The 18544-nt window shown below is 47.4% G+C and overlaps 1 protein-coding gene across 1 annotated transcript in view; it reads left to right on the forward strand.

Annotated features, from left to right (window-relative positions):
• Positions 1–18544, forward strand: part of dchs1a (dachsous cadherin-related 1a) — a gene marked incomplete at both ends in the record, with an annotated part of 89580 nt that overhangs the window by 49436 nt on the left and 21600 nt on the right. The window contains 4 exons of the mRNA XM_084466375.1: positions 12025–12213; positions 13445–13676; positions 14324–14560; positions 16156–17232. Of these exons, the coding sequence (XP_084322501.1) occupies positions 12025–12213; positions 13445–13676; positions 14324–14560; positions 16156–17232 (1735 nt within the window). The remainder of the gene's footprint in view (positions 1–12024; positions 12214–13444; positions 13677–14323; positions 14561–16155; positions 17233–18544) is intronic.

Here is an 18544-nt window from a genome sequence, read left to right on the forward strand (position 1 = left end):
GCACGCACACCGAGAGCACAGGTGGATACACACAGCAGCTGAGGTCAGTCTAGGGGGCGAGACAGTGGGAGTAGGATGCTGGTTTGGGTGCTTGACTCCCAGATGAAAGGATCCCAATGTCTACAGTCTGTCTACCTCGGCATTTAAGAGCAACTGCCCTCACCTCTGCCTGCTCCTTAAGGACATACATCTGAAGTTGAATAGAACTCACTTTGGATATAATAATCGTGTGCTAAATAACTGAATAGTAAACAACTCAGGGGCCCCGAGGAGCTGCACTGAGGTTGAAGTCTGGAGGCAGACAGAAAGTAGCAGAAGCTAGCTAGCTCTCTCGGACTGAACCCTTTTCCCGGGTTGGGCAGAGGGAGGGAGGGCCCAGGGTCCAGGGTACGACTCCCTCCCCCCCGGACCCGACTGCATACCCGGTGGTCCAGATCTCCGATGGAGCAGGAGGTTAGTTAGTTTCAGAGGTCAGCCGTAATAAGTAGCAGTCTGAGATGATCAGAGAGTATCACGTCAGCCCTCTGGAAGAGGTTCTGCTCACATGGTTCTGTCTGAACAGGTTAGCCTGAGGACTGTGAAGGAGTTACTTACTGACGTGATCGTGTGGTGGAGGATCTGGATAGGACTGGGTGGTTCTGCTCATTATTGTTGCTGGTATTATTAGGATGTCTATTCATTCCGATACAGCGGTAGTGCTCTTGTCTTTTTAAAGCAAGGCTGTCAAGTCTTGGGGAAGATAAGATGAAGTGGGATTCGATGAGACACAATGTCAGAGTTAAGAACGGATGTTAAGCTGAGATGATTGAGATAAAATAAGAATAGTTGAGATAAGATAAGGTGAGATAAGATAGTGGCACATAATGAGATAATGGATAACAAAATGTAGGGGATCATTGATTGACAATCAACCCTATCATCAACCACTACTCATTCTCACTTCATGGCTATTGGATGATTAAAAGAAACAAAAACATCTGAGGGAAATCAAGAAAAAGATTCCCACATGTATAACCATCACGTCCTTCAGAAGATACACTTGAGGCCTGTTAATTTAAAGCACATGTCCGTCCCTGCAGGCTATATCATGGCAACAGACTTCAAGACAAGGTCCTCCATGCCTCTTGAGTCCAACCTTCACATCTCATTGGCTGTTTTTTATTATTTCATTGGAAATAACTGGAATCTAACCCACCATCTAACTGCTTATTTTCTCTTTTGTTATTTTTTAATTGGCTGTACCAGCAGGGGGGTAGTACACTACATGAACCGCTAGGTAGCTTGCTCCCTCCCAGTTGACCTCCGGAAAACCAACAGGGTAATGCTGTAAGCCCCGGTCTATCAGCTAAGCCTCCAGGGCTGCCTCTGTCGCGACAGAAGGCCGGGGAGGTTAAGCTCACACACACCAGTCCACTTTAGTTTTCTAAATTAATGTTTTTGACTTGTGTTTATTTTTCTTACTCTCAATCTTGCTTGAAAGTGCTCTGTGTGATCTGAGGACATGGTCTTTCTGGTGTGGTGAGGTGCTTCACACGTTCACGACCTATTCAGGAATGAAGCCCTCCATCAGGGTCATGAAGGTTGTTTCACTGGAATGCCAAACACTTTCCGTGGACCCCCTGCCGGCATCTACACTCCTGTGCCCTTTTTCTGTAAATGACATTTTTGGGGAAAAGATTTGAAGTCGTCATCCATAACGACATTTTGAGCACTGCGAATCAGCCAGTGTCTTGTTACCTCCGGGCTTTTCAGTCATAGAGCGCCACTTCGTGAAGGTTATCCCTCACCAGAGCGCTGTTAAAAACGTCCCCATTTCTATTATTTATTTTCAGAGGGCTGCCACTACAGCACCACTTAGTCAAAGAGCAGTGCAGCATTGCACATTCAATCGGTTACCCTTGTCGGTGTGAAGATTTAGTTTCATTCATGTTCCACTCAAGTATTTTTTTCCCCATTACTGTTAAACAATAACCGGTGCTCCACCGCCACACCAATACCTGCTGCTAAACGCAGCACTACATCATGAGGTACAGACCACAGAAGACCATATAGTAACAAGGCCAAGCCATGCCTCCACACCACGCAGATTAGCTTCCCCCTCAAACACAAAGTGTCTCTCTTTTCATTGCACCTTGTCTGGACCTTCAATAGTTTGATACGTAACCACTTCCAGACACCCCTGTCCAGATGAAAGACAGACGCTCCTGTTGAACCCAAACTCCAGAGAACCTATGGCTAGTATCAACCCAACAATGTGTTAGCGTAGGCGTATCAAAAACAGAAGGTCCCCACAAATGACCTAGGAATTGAACCCACATATATAGCCTATATTCTCAGGCATATATATAGTTTAATTTGACGCATATTTTATAAGTGGAGGTTTTGCAAGCCATAACTGATATAAAACAGCTGACTGTCATACCACATCAGTGGCCATAATAGGATTCTTGAGATGCTGTCCTATAGACTATAGAGCTTTCTAACTGTTAATATTCTACTAAAATAATGTGGTGTCTTTCATGCAATCACTTTCCTGAGCCGAAAATTGTTTCGAAATCAGTATCTGTTGCTAATTGTCACAAACAATGAGGTTGGTCCGAGGTATTCAGATAACCTTTGACCATTTGTAAAAGCATGTAGGTGCATCCTGGGGGCTGTCCACTATAACCCTCTACTTCAACAATTTATGTTGCAAAACCTCAGCCTCTTCCTCAGAGAAAATTGACCTTTCCATACCTTAATGTTGATGGAAATGAAATGTGCCTCAGCAAATCAACAAAACATATAACTCACAGGAAGAACTTTTCACCAGAAAATTAAACAAGCAATATGGAAGACGGAAGTGTGTGTGGCTGCGTGAGTGTGCATGCATGTTTATGTCGACCTAGCCGCGCATCGGTGTGTTAGTGTGTTTGTGTGTGTATGTGTGTGTGTGTGTGTGTGTGTGTATGTGTGTGTGTATGTATGAGTGTGTACACATGCACTTTGACTCCTGGTGTAATGTTATCCCAGCCCATATTACTGCTCTCCCCGCTGTGTTCCCATGGAGATATGGGCCTGTATACGACCTAGTTCATGTCACCGTGTGATTGTTTACAGAGACAGGAAGCTGAAAAGTTCCAGTTAATGAAACTGTGTTGATTTAGTGTAGTGTTTTATTGTATTTAATGACAGCGTGAAGCAACATCCAGACTGTGTATGTAGTGTGTTGTATGTTCAAGTTAAACAAGATATTAGGTTGGGACACAACGTGATTTGATCCTTTAGAATCTGATTGGTGGAAGAGGAAGTAGATCAGGGCTCAACTGCACTATGATTGGTTAAAATGTAACACACCCGCCGACACAGACTTGGTTTATTCTGGAACACAAACACAAAGGTGATTTGACTTTGTGTTATTGTTGAAATAAGTTATCAAAACTTCCAAACATTTTTTGGCATCCCTTGTTCGATGAACGCATGGTATGGTAAAATTTCTTTACAATGTCAAAATATTATGAAACAGTCCATTTAGATGTTGAAGTTGTCGTTAATTTTAATTTCTGCAGTACTGGCACACAGCCTTGGATCTCTATCAGCAGCGGAGAATGCATAATTGTCCCAAAAAGGGTCAAAGAGCAAACAGTTCAGATGATTATCGTCAGATTTTCCAGATCTATTATCGCTACTCTTCCACGGAAGATTATGGATCAGAGGTTTGGGTTACCATTCACGTCCATTTACAGTTCAGATCTGGTAGCATGCCCGAATGGGCAAGGACAATTATAAAATAAATCATTCTGATAAGAAAGTACAGTCGTTGATGATGCGTTTTGGCCGGCGTGGCTGAACATTATACTCTTAAGAGGAGGTAAGACGAGGTCGCGTTGAGGTCACGGCCAGGCAGCGGTGAACAGACACTCACTGATCCTGACATGTATACAGCACTTGGCAGAGATGCGTTCCCTACACCGGCCATGTGTTTAATGGACATCTGGACACACCGTCGACTTCACAGAGCTGGAATGGATTGTTCTGGTGGTTCCAAGAAGAGCTTCTACTGAAGCATGCGTTTCTTAGGTCTTTTGATTAGAAATGATGGCTGTTCTTCTCCCAGTGGTATTACCCGTTTGAAAAGCAACGTAATGTGTTTTTATAAACTCCCTCATTTTGATACTAACCCTAACTTGAAGATTCTCTGGGTAAAATTAGGAGAAACTATTATTGCTCTTTCGACTTCATGCATCTTTATTATAACCCTCCCTAAAAACACCATCACCTCCACCACTATCATCACCCTCACCACCTCAACCCCCATCACCTCCACCACTATTATCACCCTCACCACCTCAACCACCATCACCTCCACCACTATCATCACCATCACCACCTCAACCACCATCACCTCCACCACTATTATCACCCTCACCATCTCAACTACCATCACCTCCACCACTATTATCACCATCACCTCAACAACTATATTCACTTCCATCACTACCACCACCCAATCCTCTGTTTGCATTTTCTCCAGAACTTGATATACTTAATACTTATTTAACTTGAAACTTGTCTCTCCTCTCATCAGCTCTTTGGGAATTATTCCAACTTTCCCATCATGCTTAGCGTATTTGAACATCTGGTGAAGTTTATTCATCCTCTCTCACACTGCACATCCATTTTAAATTTATTTTAAGTTGAGTTATCCAAATTGATTTTCACACTTCTTGCACGAGCCTGGCAGACGGCACAGGGATCATCAACATATTTTTTGTATCTCTTCAGTAACAACGCAATCTTTCACACAGGCCTGAATCCAGCCTGCTCTCATCCAGTGAGATGCTGGTTAGTGTTGTGATATTCCTCAGTGCTGTGTGGGGGTGCTTCCTCCACCTCCATCTTGGTGATGCTGGTGGTGGTAGGCTCTGGTCAGGCTTTGTTGTGGTGTAGAGGGTGGATCTTACGTCTCAAAGCCTCTGACCTGAGAAGCTGCTGGCTCCGTCCTGAGGAGAGATGTGGGAGCCCTCTACTCTGTTCTTCGTTCTTCTCTCTCAGAAGACATTCCAACCTTGTCTTCAGTCTCACCATCTCACCAGCAGTGAGCTTTCCTTCACGTCTCCTGTTAGTATTAAAAGCCGCATTGTGCAATTTGCAGCCGTCTCTTTTGCTCTTGAAATGTTTTTTTCTCACCTTATTCTCCTCAGATTCAGGTGAGAGGAAGAAATCCCAGGGTTAATTGGTCGTGGGAGGACAGTTGTTATTCTTCAGACACATCTTTTCCACAAAAAGATGCAGACGGGCGCCGCAAAAAAAAGTACTAATAAGTTTGAGGAGGTGGGCGCGGGCTTCAGTGGGAAGGTGTAAAACAAACAATAGTCGAGTTGCATTTAATTGGGATTAAAATCCCAGGATCTCACCCCCGGCTCCCCAGAGCATGCGGGGTAGATACAGGGCGCCCCCGATCACTTCCTGTTCTGCAGTCTCGGGGAGTTCTCTCGGCCCATGTTATCATTTCTCCCTGGGGCCAACATAATCTCCTCTTCTTCTGTATCTCTGCTTCGGTACTGAGTACACCCTGTTAAGACCTGTCTAACATTAGAGGTGATCACAAAAACAACCACTCCCCCCCCTCCGTTCAACACTGATAAAAGTAGAACCCAGTTCTGTGTTACAGCAAATTGGATCTCCGAATGTTGATCTCTTGTCCTTGGATTTTCTTGTTCAACCACTGTCTGGTTGTGTTGTCCGGTTGCGTTGTCTGCTTGCATGCTTGCGTGGTCTGCTTGCGTTGTCTGCTTGCGCTGTTTGGGGCTGCGTCACATTGTTGGTTGCCGGGTTGATGTTCTGCGCTGACTGTCGACTACAAACAGAATTTCCTCCGTGATCTCAAACATGTCTCCCACCCTTTTTTTTTGTTTGCTCCACTTGGATCGCCAACATTTGTGATGTGTAATTCATTATTTCCACAATGTCTCAATGAGTTTCTGCGTGTCTAGAGAGCCATGTGAGTGTGTGTGTGTATTTGTGTGTGTGTTTGTGTTTGTGTGAGAGCGCACCTGTGTGAAAGTGTGTCTGGTGTGTGTGTGAGGGAGAGCTTGTCGTGCATGTGTGTGTGTGTGTGTGTGTGTGTGTGTGTTTGTGTGTTTAAGTGGGAGAACCCTTCTGTGTATGTGTGTGTAAGAGAGAGATCCCCTGTGTGTAAGTGTGTGTGAGAGAACGAGCCTGTGTGAGTGTGCGTAGGCTTGTGCCTGTGTAAACATCCATGCCATGGTAAAAGCATGTGCGAGTGGACTGATGTGGTTGATCGTATCCGTTGCAGGCTGGCCTAACCATGCGCACTCAGCCGTTTGCTCCCTATTTAGATTGGCTCCTGATTGGCTGTTTAACTCCAAATTTGTTTGACGGTACATCCTGCAATACCAGGAGCTTGATTAAACTGTACATTGACTGCTCTTGTTCTCTTGTTCTGTTCTGCTTTCCTGGCTCAGATGGTTTCAGACCAACCAGATCCAATTTTGCGCCAGACCCCGGTGCCTCCTGCCTCGTCCAACATGGCGGCCAGAGAGGTAGCAAAGGGCGAATAGGGTCACTCCTTCGTACACGCTTTGGCCTTGTCCTCAAAAATGTAGAAACAAGATGGAGGTAACCATAGAGGTCCATCACGTCCAAGGGCTTAATCTGGCCTTTTGGGAAATTCTTTGTCTAAATATAGAAAGCCACCGGGAACCCAGCCCAGCTTCTCTCCCTGCGGCTGGCGTTCGCTCTGACCTCACGAAACCAGGACCTGAACCAGTGAACCGAGCCCTAGACCTCACAGAACCAGGACCTGAACCAGTGAACCGAGCCCTAGACCTCACAGAACCAGGACCTGAACCAGAGAACCGGGTCCTAGACTTCACCAAACCAGGACCTGTACCAGAGAACCGGGCCCTAGACCTCACAAAACCAGGACCTGAACCAGAGAACCGGGCCCTAGACCTCACAAAACCAGGACCTGAACCAGAGAACCGGGCCCTAGACCTCAAAGAACTGAACAGGCCTCTGGAGCATCCAAAATCGTTAAATTTAGAACACAACACACACAATATGTAAAAGGAAAAACATATCCTAACGTCCAGCACTTTTCCTTCTTTTTTTTCCTCTAAGTGAATCTCAGATGGACAGACGCGTCCTGGTCTGGCAGGCTCCAGGAATCTGAGCAGGGGGAACCAACCGCAACGCAGTTATCTTTGGATTCTCCCAGCTTGTTTTACTAAGAAGCTGGCCCTGGCGTTCCCTTCTCCCCTCGCCATCGATAAGAACGCTCCCATCATGCCTCACTCACACGTAGTGAGTGTAGAGAGAGCACTGCTGGCTGCTGCTTGCCATCTCCCTTTGAACCCCAGTGCAGCAGTACCAAGTGCCAGCGTAGCAGCTAACAGCGTCACAGCGCTGTTAGCGGCTATGCTAGCTAATAGAAATCGAGAGATATATTTTAAAAAGCAAGCTGCTCAACGTTCTGTGTCATCACAGGCAGGTTGTTGAGATCTTCTCTCATTATTATTTGAACATGCTTGGCTGAGAACCTAAATATTTGCAAAAGCAAATTGATTCGGAGTAAGCATATGTGTCCATCTGTGTTGGCCAGCTCTACCCTATCGCAGAATAATATTATTTTGACATATTACAGGCACACGAAAGGTGACCTTGATATATTGCAGATATTTTAATCTGGAACCATGATTGCCCGTGCCCGGAGATGGGTTTTGTAGAATCGAGTGAAATAAGAAATGAATGATCAATCAAACTGTATTCTGCATAGTGAAGCGAATTGCCCTCAACCATGCTTCCACGGGGCAGCTAGTCGTCCAGTCCAGGGAAGTCTGGTCCCATTCAGAGAGATTTACAGCCTCTTCTCCACCCTTCTTGCTCGCGTTTGATTTTTATCCTTCCCATTGGCTTCTATTTACGGATATTAAACGTAGAGAGGCCAGGGGTTTTAGTTTGTAGTTGCAAGGTGAACTAGTGGCTGAAGATTTGAGGTTTGGCTAGTTTTCCTGGGCTCATTGAAAGCCCCATCAGGTTTGAGCGGGGTGGGTCTCCCCTCCTACAGTATGACATCGATACGGGCCCATTATGCACCAAATGGAAATGGAGCGGTAATGGCAACCGCTGGTGATTTTCAAAATAGAATGATTGTTTCAATGGCGATACTATTTATAGCGGTTGGCGAATTATGCAAATGTGATTATAGCAGCAGATTTTTTCTTTACGTTCGGCCAAATCAGTGTTGCACTTAACTTATACAACATTACCCCTGCCAGCCTCAACATATAGTTTCAGAAATAAGCTGTGTGCTATATTCCTGGCGCTGGTTGGCAGGCTGCATAATTGTAGACAATTGTAGCATATCCACTCTGCTCAGCTGCACCGCGGCAGAGTGAACCATACTGGCCAGAACTACCCACTCTGCAGAAGGCTTTCAAAATACATTTAAATAATGAATGAATTATAATATTCGTGAATAGGAATATTGTGTTTGAAACTGGCCTATGTTATGTATGCGTTTTTACCATTCTATATGCGGTACGATAAAGTGACTGTATACATTCTTAGCATGGGTGGGCCAAGTGGGAGTCGAACCCCTAACCCTGGCAGCGTTAATGACTAATTGAGCTGGACAGGACCATGAAGCAAGGTCTTATAGAAGTGGTGAACTTCAACTGAACCTGTTCACGAAACGCCTTCTTCTTTGAACTCCCAGGGAGAATCACAAAGGTCGCCGGTTCGATCCCCAATTTAGGTAATTTCTTCAGCATATCCATAACCCCTACCTGCTCCTTGATAACATGTACTGTATCTAAAACAAAACAAAATATTATATAGTTTGAGTTGCTTTGGATAAAGTTGTCTGCAAAATAGTAAATACTGTAAATAATAGTCATCTATCTGAACAATGTGTTCCTTCAATACACATAGAGTTTAGCCTTTCTCCCCCCTCCTCCTCCCTCCCCCCGCCCATACCCCTCCACCACGAAGGAAATATAACTCTAGACTCTTTTAACTTTGGCCTCACTTTTCATTTCTACCACACTTTTTTTCAAACAGCACCAAAGTTAGACAAATAGTGGTTTGTCGAAAACCACCACAACCTATTTTTTTCTTCAAAGTATCGAACGTGACAAGAAATATGTTTATTTTTTCCTTTAACTTATTTGACTTCCTCTGTCCCCTGGAAGAAATATTATGTTCATGTCCTTAAAAAAAAGAACCACCATACTTTTCATGTGGGTGTCTGTAGTTTGACACAAAAAAAAAGATAAATTGCTGAAATATTCAACGGCTCTCGTGAAGGATTCCCGCCACCAGAGAGGAAATACCTCACTTATTGATCTGCGGGGAATTGAAAAACCGTTGAGCGGTTTCGGAGACACTTTCTCTCTCGGCTGTTATTTTACAACAAGCAGCCGCAGGAGCTCACAAAACAACCTCCCCCCTCTGCTACACCCACACCTGCGTAGACACTACATCGCTCTCCTCTCTCCCCGACACCCAGAGGACATACAGTCAGCACATTCCCACCCCAACTGTAGCTCAAACCAACAGAAAAAAGACGAAGAAGAAAGAAAAAAAAGAATGAAAACGTCATTGAAAAAAAAGCAGTAACCAGCAGTACCGTGCTTATTAATAACTCGTCCCCTCATGGTGAAGGGGGTAAAAATACGTCTCAAACCCTAACGGGGGCATCGTGCCGTAGGGAATGACAGCGTTGCTCCCGGTTGTCCCCCTGGTGCTCGTGTGTTTTATTATTTTTATTGTCTTGGCGCGTGTATCTGCCAGCTCCCTGGCTCCCTCCCCCATCACTCCCACATACTTCTCTCCCGGCTTCTTTAAAAGGGTGGTGGGGGAGAAACAACCCCCCCCCCCCCCCCCCCCCATGGCCTCCCCCGAACCTCTCCCCCTCCCGTCTCGGCCCTGTGAAGACGCGAAGGGCCCCCGAGACGTGAAGACCCCGAGACGGCAGCCAAATCCACATCACCTCCCAATGAATGATTTCCATATACACACACACACTCACAGCGATGCCATCTTTAAAAATAGCCTGCCTTTGATAAGTCTGGTTTGGTGTGTTGTTCTTGGCCCGGCTCCTGATGACTTACTCTGCTGTTTATGCTGGAGGGGGAGGACCTCCTCCCGCACCAAGAGGTGGGAACCCAGAGAGAGGAGCAGGCCCTTCTTTCCCCCTCACAAAAGAAAAAAAAAAGATCTGGTTCTCCTGAAAAGGGACTCTGTGCGTACGCCGGACAGTGCTGGTAATCAACCAGTGATGCCTTTACCATCTGCAATCGCCTGGCAATATATGAACTGCAGCCAACACTTGCTAACAATTATCCCTGCGCGGTACCCAGGGGTCCGTTCTGATTGGCCTGTTTGCTTTGGTGGCGTCCTGGGACCTCCTTCAGTGATTGAGTCTGCTGCCAGCGCTGGCACACCTCCGCATGGTGAGGCCTGACGACGTAGGAGCCTGTGGTGTGTGTGTGTGTGTGTGTGTGTGTGTGCAGCCCTAATGGAAGCGGACCACCCACGCCCGGAGACGAGGAGCTGTGAGGGCAGGATGTGCTGCCCTGAGTCGTACCGTGTGGCGTTACCGCCAGCGTGTGATAGGGCACAGTAGGGTTTGGTTGAAACCTTTCTGGTTCTGACGCATTGCTTACCCCGTCAGATCCTTCCCCCGATATTTGCTGCACGGAAACCTTGCCAGAACCGTTGCCATCTCTGAACTTTTAGCTTCACATAGCCACCCTTAGCCGTGCCGTATTTCAAAACTTAAATGTCCCAATATGATACTGTAAGAACCATCCTAAACTTTGTAGAAAAGTAACACCTACACCTAACCATTTGTGATGCATCAGGGGCTCGAGGGAAAATGAGGGTGTTGGGCTAGTTAGCACAGCGGTGAAGCCCAGTGATGAAATGCTTTCCTAATGAGGAGTTCACTTTGAGTACGCTGCTCGTCTGTGGAAGGCAGGCATCCACGTCCATGTCTGCTCCCTGTTTTCAACACGCTGTGAGCACCTTGTATTCGGTCCTCATCCTCCACCCCTGCCTCCATCTCTCCCTCCTTCTCTCACCATCTCTCCTTCCCTCTTCCCCAGTCTAGCGGCTCTCACTGCCAAAGGGCCCGTTTGGCCCCTCACTCCCCTTCATATAAACATCAACGAATGTTTCCAAAGATGCTTTTAGTAAGCACCTGGTGCCTTGTTCTGGCCTAGAAGCCCTTCTCAGCTCAGATGTCCCTTCTAACCCAGTTCAGATTTTATCTCCCCGTCTTGCAGAAAATCTCCCCCATAATTTCCCTGGTCTCTAAATGCTCTGCCCCCTGTTTTACTTGCTTTACCTGCTTTTAGCCTAAATCATCCCCAAATTATCGGTTTGCATCGTTCAATATCATTTCACCATGGCAACCAGGAATAAATATACACAAAGTCAGATGGAGAGTGATAGATTTGGAGGAGATTGATTGTGTTGAATAAAGCGCTTGCTTGTGAAATTGTGATTTCACGACTTTACTCTCCTCTCAGTCTCTTGATGGCCACAAAGAAAGTGGAATAGGCAGCACAAATGAATGCTTTATAGGGAAGTGAATGTGGCAGTTTGTAGGATCATCGGAGGAATGTCTTATTTAACCGTGGAACGTTTTAGACAGAGCCCGGAAATCTCTGAAATACGCCGGTCGGAGTTCAAATTCATTGATTTCTGTTTTATTCATGAGTTCCTAAGGAGGAACAAGAAACTGCAATGAGGCCAGAGATGAGGTATTCATTGGGAGTTCAATAAGGTGGCATCTCACGAGTCCTTGTATATGTCAGTCATGAACATGATCTTTTACATCATTGTCTCACCATAGATAGTGCTGTTGCAGCCAGTTTGACTTCGGCATTGTTACTCTTTACACTGCAGAGCAGTTACACTGAGGGGATGATAATTCTGGATGATAGAGTTTCTTGTGTACATCCCGGTGGAACCAATGGTCCATTGTCTTTGTGTCCCCCCCCCCTCCTGCAGGTGACGGCGTCAGACGCGGACGGAGGTTCCTTCGGCTCCGTCAGCTACTCCCTGGGCTCCGGCCTCAACAGCGCTCCTCCCTCCCAGTTCTCCGTCAACAAGGAGACGGGGGAGATCTGCACCTCCCTGGCCCTGGACCGGGAGCACGGGCAGAGCAGCTACGACTTCACTGTCAACGCCGTGGACGGGGTAAGACGGCGGCGATAGGGCCGCCTTAACGCATTCCGCCTCATTTCGGTTTTCAGAGTATCCGCCTTAATCAAAGTTAAGATCAGATGACATTTACTGCGGTTCTGTTGAAACTCCGCCGTAGGTTTTCCTAGGTGTTTTCCTGTGCCGGCGATTCTTTCGTGGTTCTGTGTCATTGATTCTGAATGTTCAGACAGAAGTGACCAATTATCTGTGACATAATTTATAACATGAAATGACCCATCCATCTGGCCATTCTCTCGCCGCCTCTAGCCGAGAAGTGAGCATGATGATGATGATATATGACACCCCACTACTATTTCCAACTGCCGGTCTATCGTAAATAGACCGGGAAAAAAGGGAAGGAGCAAACGGAAAAAAAAAAAGGATTGTGTGGGTTCGAACTACTACAATGTCCACAGCCTAACCTGTAGGCAACCTAGAGCAAGATGCCCTAAACCCTAAGGCCCCCACGTTGTGGAAAAGCGTCTGCTAAATGATTAAATAATAAAAAAGTCAATATAAGTGCGTGGAGCCTCCGGGGGATCCCTTTAACCATGGCGAAGTGGCAGCCAACAGCGTGACAAGGCTTTCATTCAAGCCGCCAAATTAAAAAAGATGGTTGAGCGATTCCTGATGGCGAGCACTTCCTGTATAGAAGCATCCCGCGCCTTCCTGGCCAAATCATACAACACACTAAAGAGAAAAAGAGGGATTACAGCGGCCATGTTAAAGTAATCAGATTTAGAAAATGCCTCGCCGGTCAAGCCGTAATATTTAACAAGTTGGGCTGCCGCCTCCCCCTTTCTTTTGTAACACCTGGAGCAAATAAAACGCCTGCAATGTATTTTCTCTTCAAGTTAAAGAGTCTATGAAACAGACCATGGTGGAGGGGCTTGTGTGTGTGTGTGAGTGTGTGTGTATGTATGTGTGTGTCTGAGTGTGTATGTGTGTGTGTCCATGACAGGCCTTCTCATCCCCTGACATAGTGCCGTTACTTAAGGGAAACTATTAATCTGTATCCTTCCACTAAACCTACTGGGACTGTATTTTTAGAGGCCCCGTCATAGGCCCTGCATTAACAGGGTCACCGCTGGTTTATATGTGCGCCCGTTAATGTCCTCGGAGCGGCGCTTTCAGGTGCGTTTCTGGCCGCTCGGGCTGTGATTTAGTGCGCCGGTTAAAAAAACATAACAAAAGAGCTTTGTGTTTTGTATTTCCCCCTCCTCAGGGGGGCTTGAGCTCGGTGGTGTACGTGAAAGTCGATCTGGTGGACATCAACGACAACCGGCCCACCTTCTACCCTGTGAGCTACGCCGTCAGTTTGAGTACCCAGAGTGCACCTGGGACCTCGGTGGTCAGGGTGATGGCCTACGACCCCGACACTGGGGAGAACGGCCGAGTCACGTACCGAACTGCCCCGGGAGGGGCCTCGCCGTACTTCACCCTCAACAAGGACACCGGTTGGTTGGACCAAATGTTTTTGCCCCCCGCTCTTTTTTCAAAGCATCCAATCAATAGTCTAGGATCCTTCCACCTTAATTACAACTGCATACAATGTGGTGAAGATTGGTTGCAAAGGCAGAGGGTTGCAGAGACAATGGATTTCTATAATATATATATAACTCAAACTCAAATGGCCACCTTGAGAATTTCACCAATCAGCATGAATCTTGGTATGTAGCATCAACTACACACCAAATAGGCTTTGTTGTGGCTCGATCAAATGAACCAGATGGCCGCTTAGTGTTATTATATGATTACGACTACTTAGAATGATCTCCATGTTGAAGGTATGGTTAAGTGGTCTCCTTATGGGCATGTGTTTAGTGTTTTATTGAACATGTGGCTAAAAACTTTGGTCCCGGTACCCCGAAATAAACATCTTTATGCCTTTATCACAGAGATGGGGGTGACCAAAGCTGTATCTCCTGACATTAATCATGGCTGCTGGCATGCCTTTTGACCCATAATTGACTCAATGATGATAACGTCACTGGGTGACACCTCTGTCATAAAGGCCTATAATATACAAGTTATTAAACCGTGTTCGACTATTACATTTAAAGACTAGATAAAGTCAATTAACCTCCTGCTGTTGATATCGCAGGCGTGATCTCCCTGTCCCGATCGCTCCACGGAAAGGCCAACTCTGTCATCACCATGGCGATCTCGGCGCAAGATGGCGGTGGCCTGGTCGCCCCCGTCAATGCGCAGGTTAACATCAGTGTGGTGGCAGGCGTGGTTGCGCCCCCTGTCTTCCAGCAGGGTCAGTACCACTTCACTGTGTCCGAAGACGCCATGCGTGGCGTGCTGGTGGGCGTCGTTCAGGCCAGCGTTAAAATAGGTGAGTGGACTTTGATTTACACACCCACCGACCCACATGCACACACATACACACACACACACACACACACACACACACACACACACACACACACACACACACATACACACCCACACACATGGTTATACAAAACCTTTACTGGTTACACACTGATACTTACAGAAATTATAATTGCTGTAATGATTTATTAGTCCATAGCGACTCACTGACCTGCTCCCCCAGTCATTTACAATCGCATAATAGCCCATGCTAACTATAGCCAACTATCAGAAATGTGTCTCTTGAGATGTTAAGCTCAGCTAATGGCAAAAAGCAACAGTTGCAGTTCATTTTTAGGATACTAACCACCGTTTCTGGAAGAACATAATTTATGACCCATCACCACAATTTATCTGAATCTGTTAATGTTTTTGTGAAGGATGTTCTTTTTGCTGCCATCACAGCTTTAACCAGGACAAACATTTTTCCCAAAATGATGTGCTGATGTCCATGTATATAGTGAACTCTGAATGATTTACTCCAGAATGGTAAATGGTAAATGGGGGGGGCATTAGCCCTGGAGGTAGAGCGGGTTGGCTGGTAACCGCAAGGGTGCTGGTTCGATCCCCAGCTCCTCCTAGCTGAGTGTCGTGGTGTCCCTGAGCAAGACGCCTCACCCTAATTGCTCCTGATGAGTTGGCTGTCGCCCTGCGTGGTTGACTCCGCCGCCGCCGCCGCCGCCGCCGCCGCCGCCGCCGCCGCCGTCGGTGTGTGAATGTGTGCATGAATGTGTAAATGTCAGTCAACACTGTAAAGCGCTTTGGATAAAAAGCACTATATAAATGAGGACCATTTACTCCAGACAGTTATTGGAATTGCTACAAAAGCATAAATTCCATCAGTTTATTAGGAGAGTCAGTAGTTTCTAGGAGTGTGCCATATTAGCATGTTCATAAATCCTGGCGTCCAATATAAGGGCAAGGATGAGGAGTTCCATACAGTATACGCCTTTAAGAAATACTACACAAGTAACTTAATTGAACAGATATTATATTTAAGGATTTCAACCAATGAACTCTAACATATTAACATAAAACCCTTTACTTATTCATACTTACTCAATACTAACTTACACTCAGACTTTGCAACACAAGCACACTCATGTTTACATACTTAACATGCAAATATGCACCCTTACAGTAACAACTTAGGTGGTCAACCAACCATTTTTATGTTAAGTTGAAGCGCAGCTATAAACTTTGAAACCTTCAGCATACTAAAAGTACAAAGCGACTTTGCCAACCTACTCATACAGGATAACCCCCAAGGCTGGGAGTGATCTGATTATGGATTCTATCAGTAACCTGATCACATATTCCGCACCAACAGAATATCATCCTGGCACCTCGCAGTTGGCTACTACTTAGAACTGTACAACCACATCAATCCTCCACTCCATGTTCAAGTGGTATATGGAAATCATTTACAGATTTATCGACTTGGAAACACTCCAAAACAGCTTCAAAGGGCTGAAAAAGGACATTCACATAAAGTGGGCATTTGGTTTAGTACCTAGCAGGCTGTCTCAAACCACCCCTGTGGTGTCCGTCTCTCAGCAGGTTCCCCCAAGGACATCCTGTACACCATTAGTTCCGGGGATCCTACCGGTTACTTCTCAGTGGACCCTGACACGGGGGCTCTCCGGACCAGCCTGCCGCTGGACCACGAGGCCCAGCCCGTCCTGGACCTGGAGCTCCAGGCCTACAGCGGCAGCCCCCCAGCCTACGGCCAAACCCGCGTCCGCATCACCGTGGCCGACGTCAACGACAACGCCCCTCTCTTCCTGCCCTCCTCCTCTGAGTCCCTCCTGCTCCCGGAGCAGACCGAGATGGGCGCGGTGGTGTACCGCGTCCAGGCCGACGACGCCGACTCCGGCGCCAATGGACAGCTGACCTTTGACCTCGACCTGTCCTCCCCCGGCGGTGGCGGCGGCGGCGGCGGCGGCGGCGTCCAGAGGATGTTCAGCATCGACCGCGGCAGCGGCGAGATCCGGCTGGTGGGGAGCCTCTCTTACCAGAGCGCGCCCCGCTTCGACCTGCGGGTGACGGCGCGCGACGGCGGCGCGCCCCAGCGCAGCTCCGTGCTCACGCTGGTGGTGCACGTGCAGGCAGAGAACGCCCAGGGCCCCGTGTTCGACACCGTCAGCTACCGCGTGGAGCTGAAGGAGGGCACGCCGCTCAACACGCGCTTCCTGCAGGTGCGCGCCCTCAACCGCGAGACCCCCCCAACGGCCAACGCCGGCCCCTCCCCGCCCGGCGACCCGGTGTACCACCTCCGGCCGGACGGCGACGCGGCCGGCTTCGGCGTGGCGCCGGACAGCGGCTGGCTGTTTGTGCGCAGCTCCCTGGACCGCGAGGCCAAGGACATGTACCTCCTGACGGTGCTGGCCAGCGCCGGGCAGGGGCAGCTGAAGAAGACGGGCAGCGCCACCGTGCGCGTGTCGGTGACGGACGAGAACGACAACGCGCCGCGGCTGACGCAGGAGCGCGTGTTCCTGGCGGTGAAGGAGAACCTGCCGGCGGGGACGGGCTTCGGGCGCGTGGCCGCCACCGACCGGGACAGCGGCCCCAACGCGCGGCTCACCTACCGCTTCCTGCACGCCGACCGCCACTTCCAGATCAACCACCAGACAGGTGAGCGCACGCCGGCGGCCGGGGGGGGGGGCAGCTTGTGGGGGTCCCTGAGGGGAGGACAAGGCTGCAGGGGTTAAATTAAGCCACTTAGGCGGGCGATTGGCTCAGCCCAGGTGGGGATATTTACTTATTTTTATGTGACGGCGCAATTACCTAAAGGGTAGAGTAGAGACTTCTTTATTATCCCCACAGTCACAATAGCCTGCATATATTGCAACAAGCAGCACAAAGATGCACAAACATTTAGAAATACATATACATGCATGAAGATAGAATCGAATAATAGAAAAACAGAGTAACTTAGGATACTGCTGTGACACTTGACTATGCAATTTTGGCTCATTTGGTTGTGACATTTGTAGCTTTTGTATATTTTGAGGAACACATCTGACTCTGAATTGAACGTACTTAAAATGTATTGTAGGCACTCGACTGAACAGGATGTTGACAAGGCAGCATAATTCAACCTGAGGTGTAATGGCCTAACACTAACACTTCAATTAAAAGTATTTTTTTTTTGCTTTTATTCCATCAGCCTAGTCTAGCCATTATAGCCATTAGAGTATATTAAATCAAATTCACAATGAAAGAAATGTCCTAGTGGATTTAGTGTGTCAGGATTGCGTGGGTTGTGACTTGCTCCGGCAGAGGAAGGTGGCTAAAGGCTAAAGACAGATCTCAGGTGTGATGTAGATATGATGTGAGTCTGTTAGTGAGTCCATGTCAGTCCCCTTCTTTAATCCGATATCGCCCCATTTAAACGGATTAGTTCATTAGTTACATCAACATGTTGTTCTCGAGATGAAGAACAGAAGGTGCTACAGTGCTTATATTGTGATGCTGTCCGGGGTAAGGAGAGCCATTGCGTAGTGTTACCACTAAATGTTAATATATCCCACACTGAGCTGCATCCCCATGCGTCCAGGTCCCCTCATGTTGCCATAGTAACACGTGCAGCCACATGAGTGTCTGAGATGTCTGTGACCTCTTTGTTCAGCCACAAACCGTTTGTTTCCGTTTCCCAGTCCTCGTCACAAAAGGCCCATTAGCTAATCAGTAATCAGGACATGCATTCAGGGTAGTGAATGATGCCCTCTTCCATTGTGAATGAGATGATGGAGGAGATGTGAGCTGAGCTGGGATTGGTTGGCTGTTACCACGGCACTGGTGCATAATCAGCTGTCAAAACCACCCAGTGTGTATTTGCATGCATGTGAATTTGTATGTGTGTGTGTGTGTGTGTGGGTGTGGGGGTGTTTGTGTATGTGTGAGAATGATCAAAGCTGTCTGAGTCTTTAATCTCTCATTAATA

This window comes from Micromesistius poutassou (genome assembly GCF_964030765.1).
Source record: "Micromesistius poutassou genome assembly, chromosome: 4".
Classification (NCBI taxonomy): Eukaryota; Metazoa; Chordata; class Actinopteri; order Gadiformes; family Gadidae; genus Micromesistius; species Micromesistius poutassou.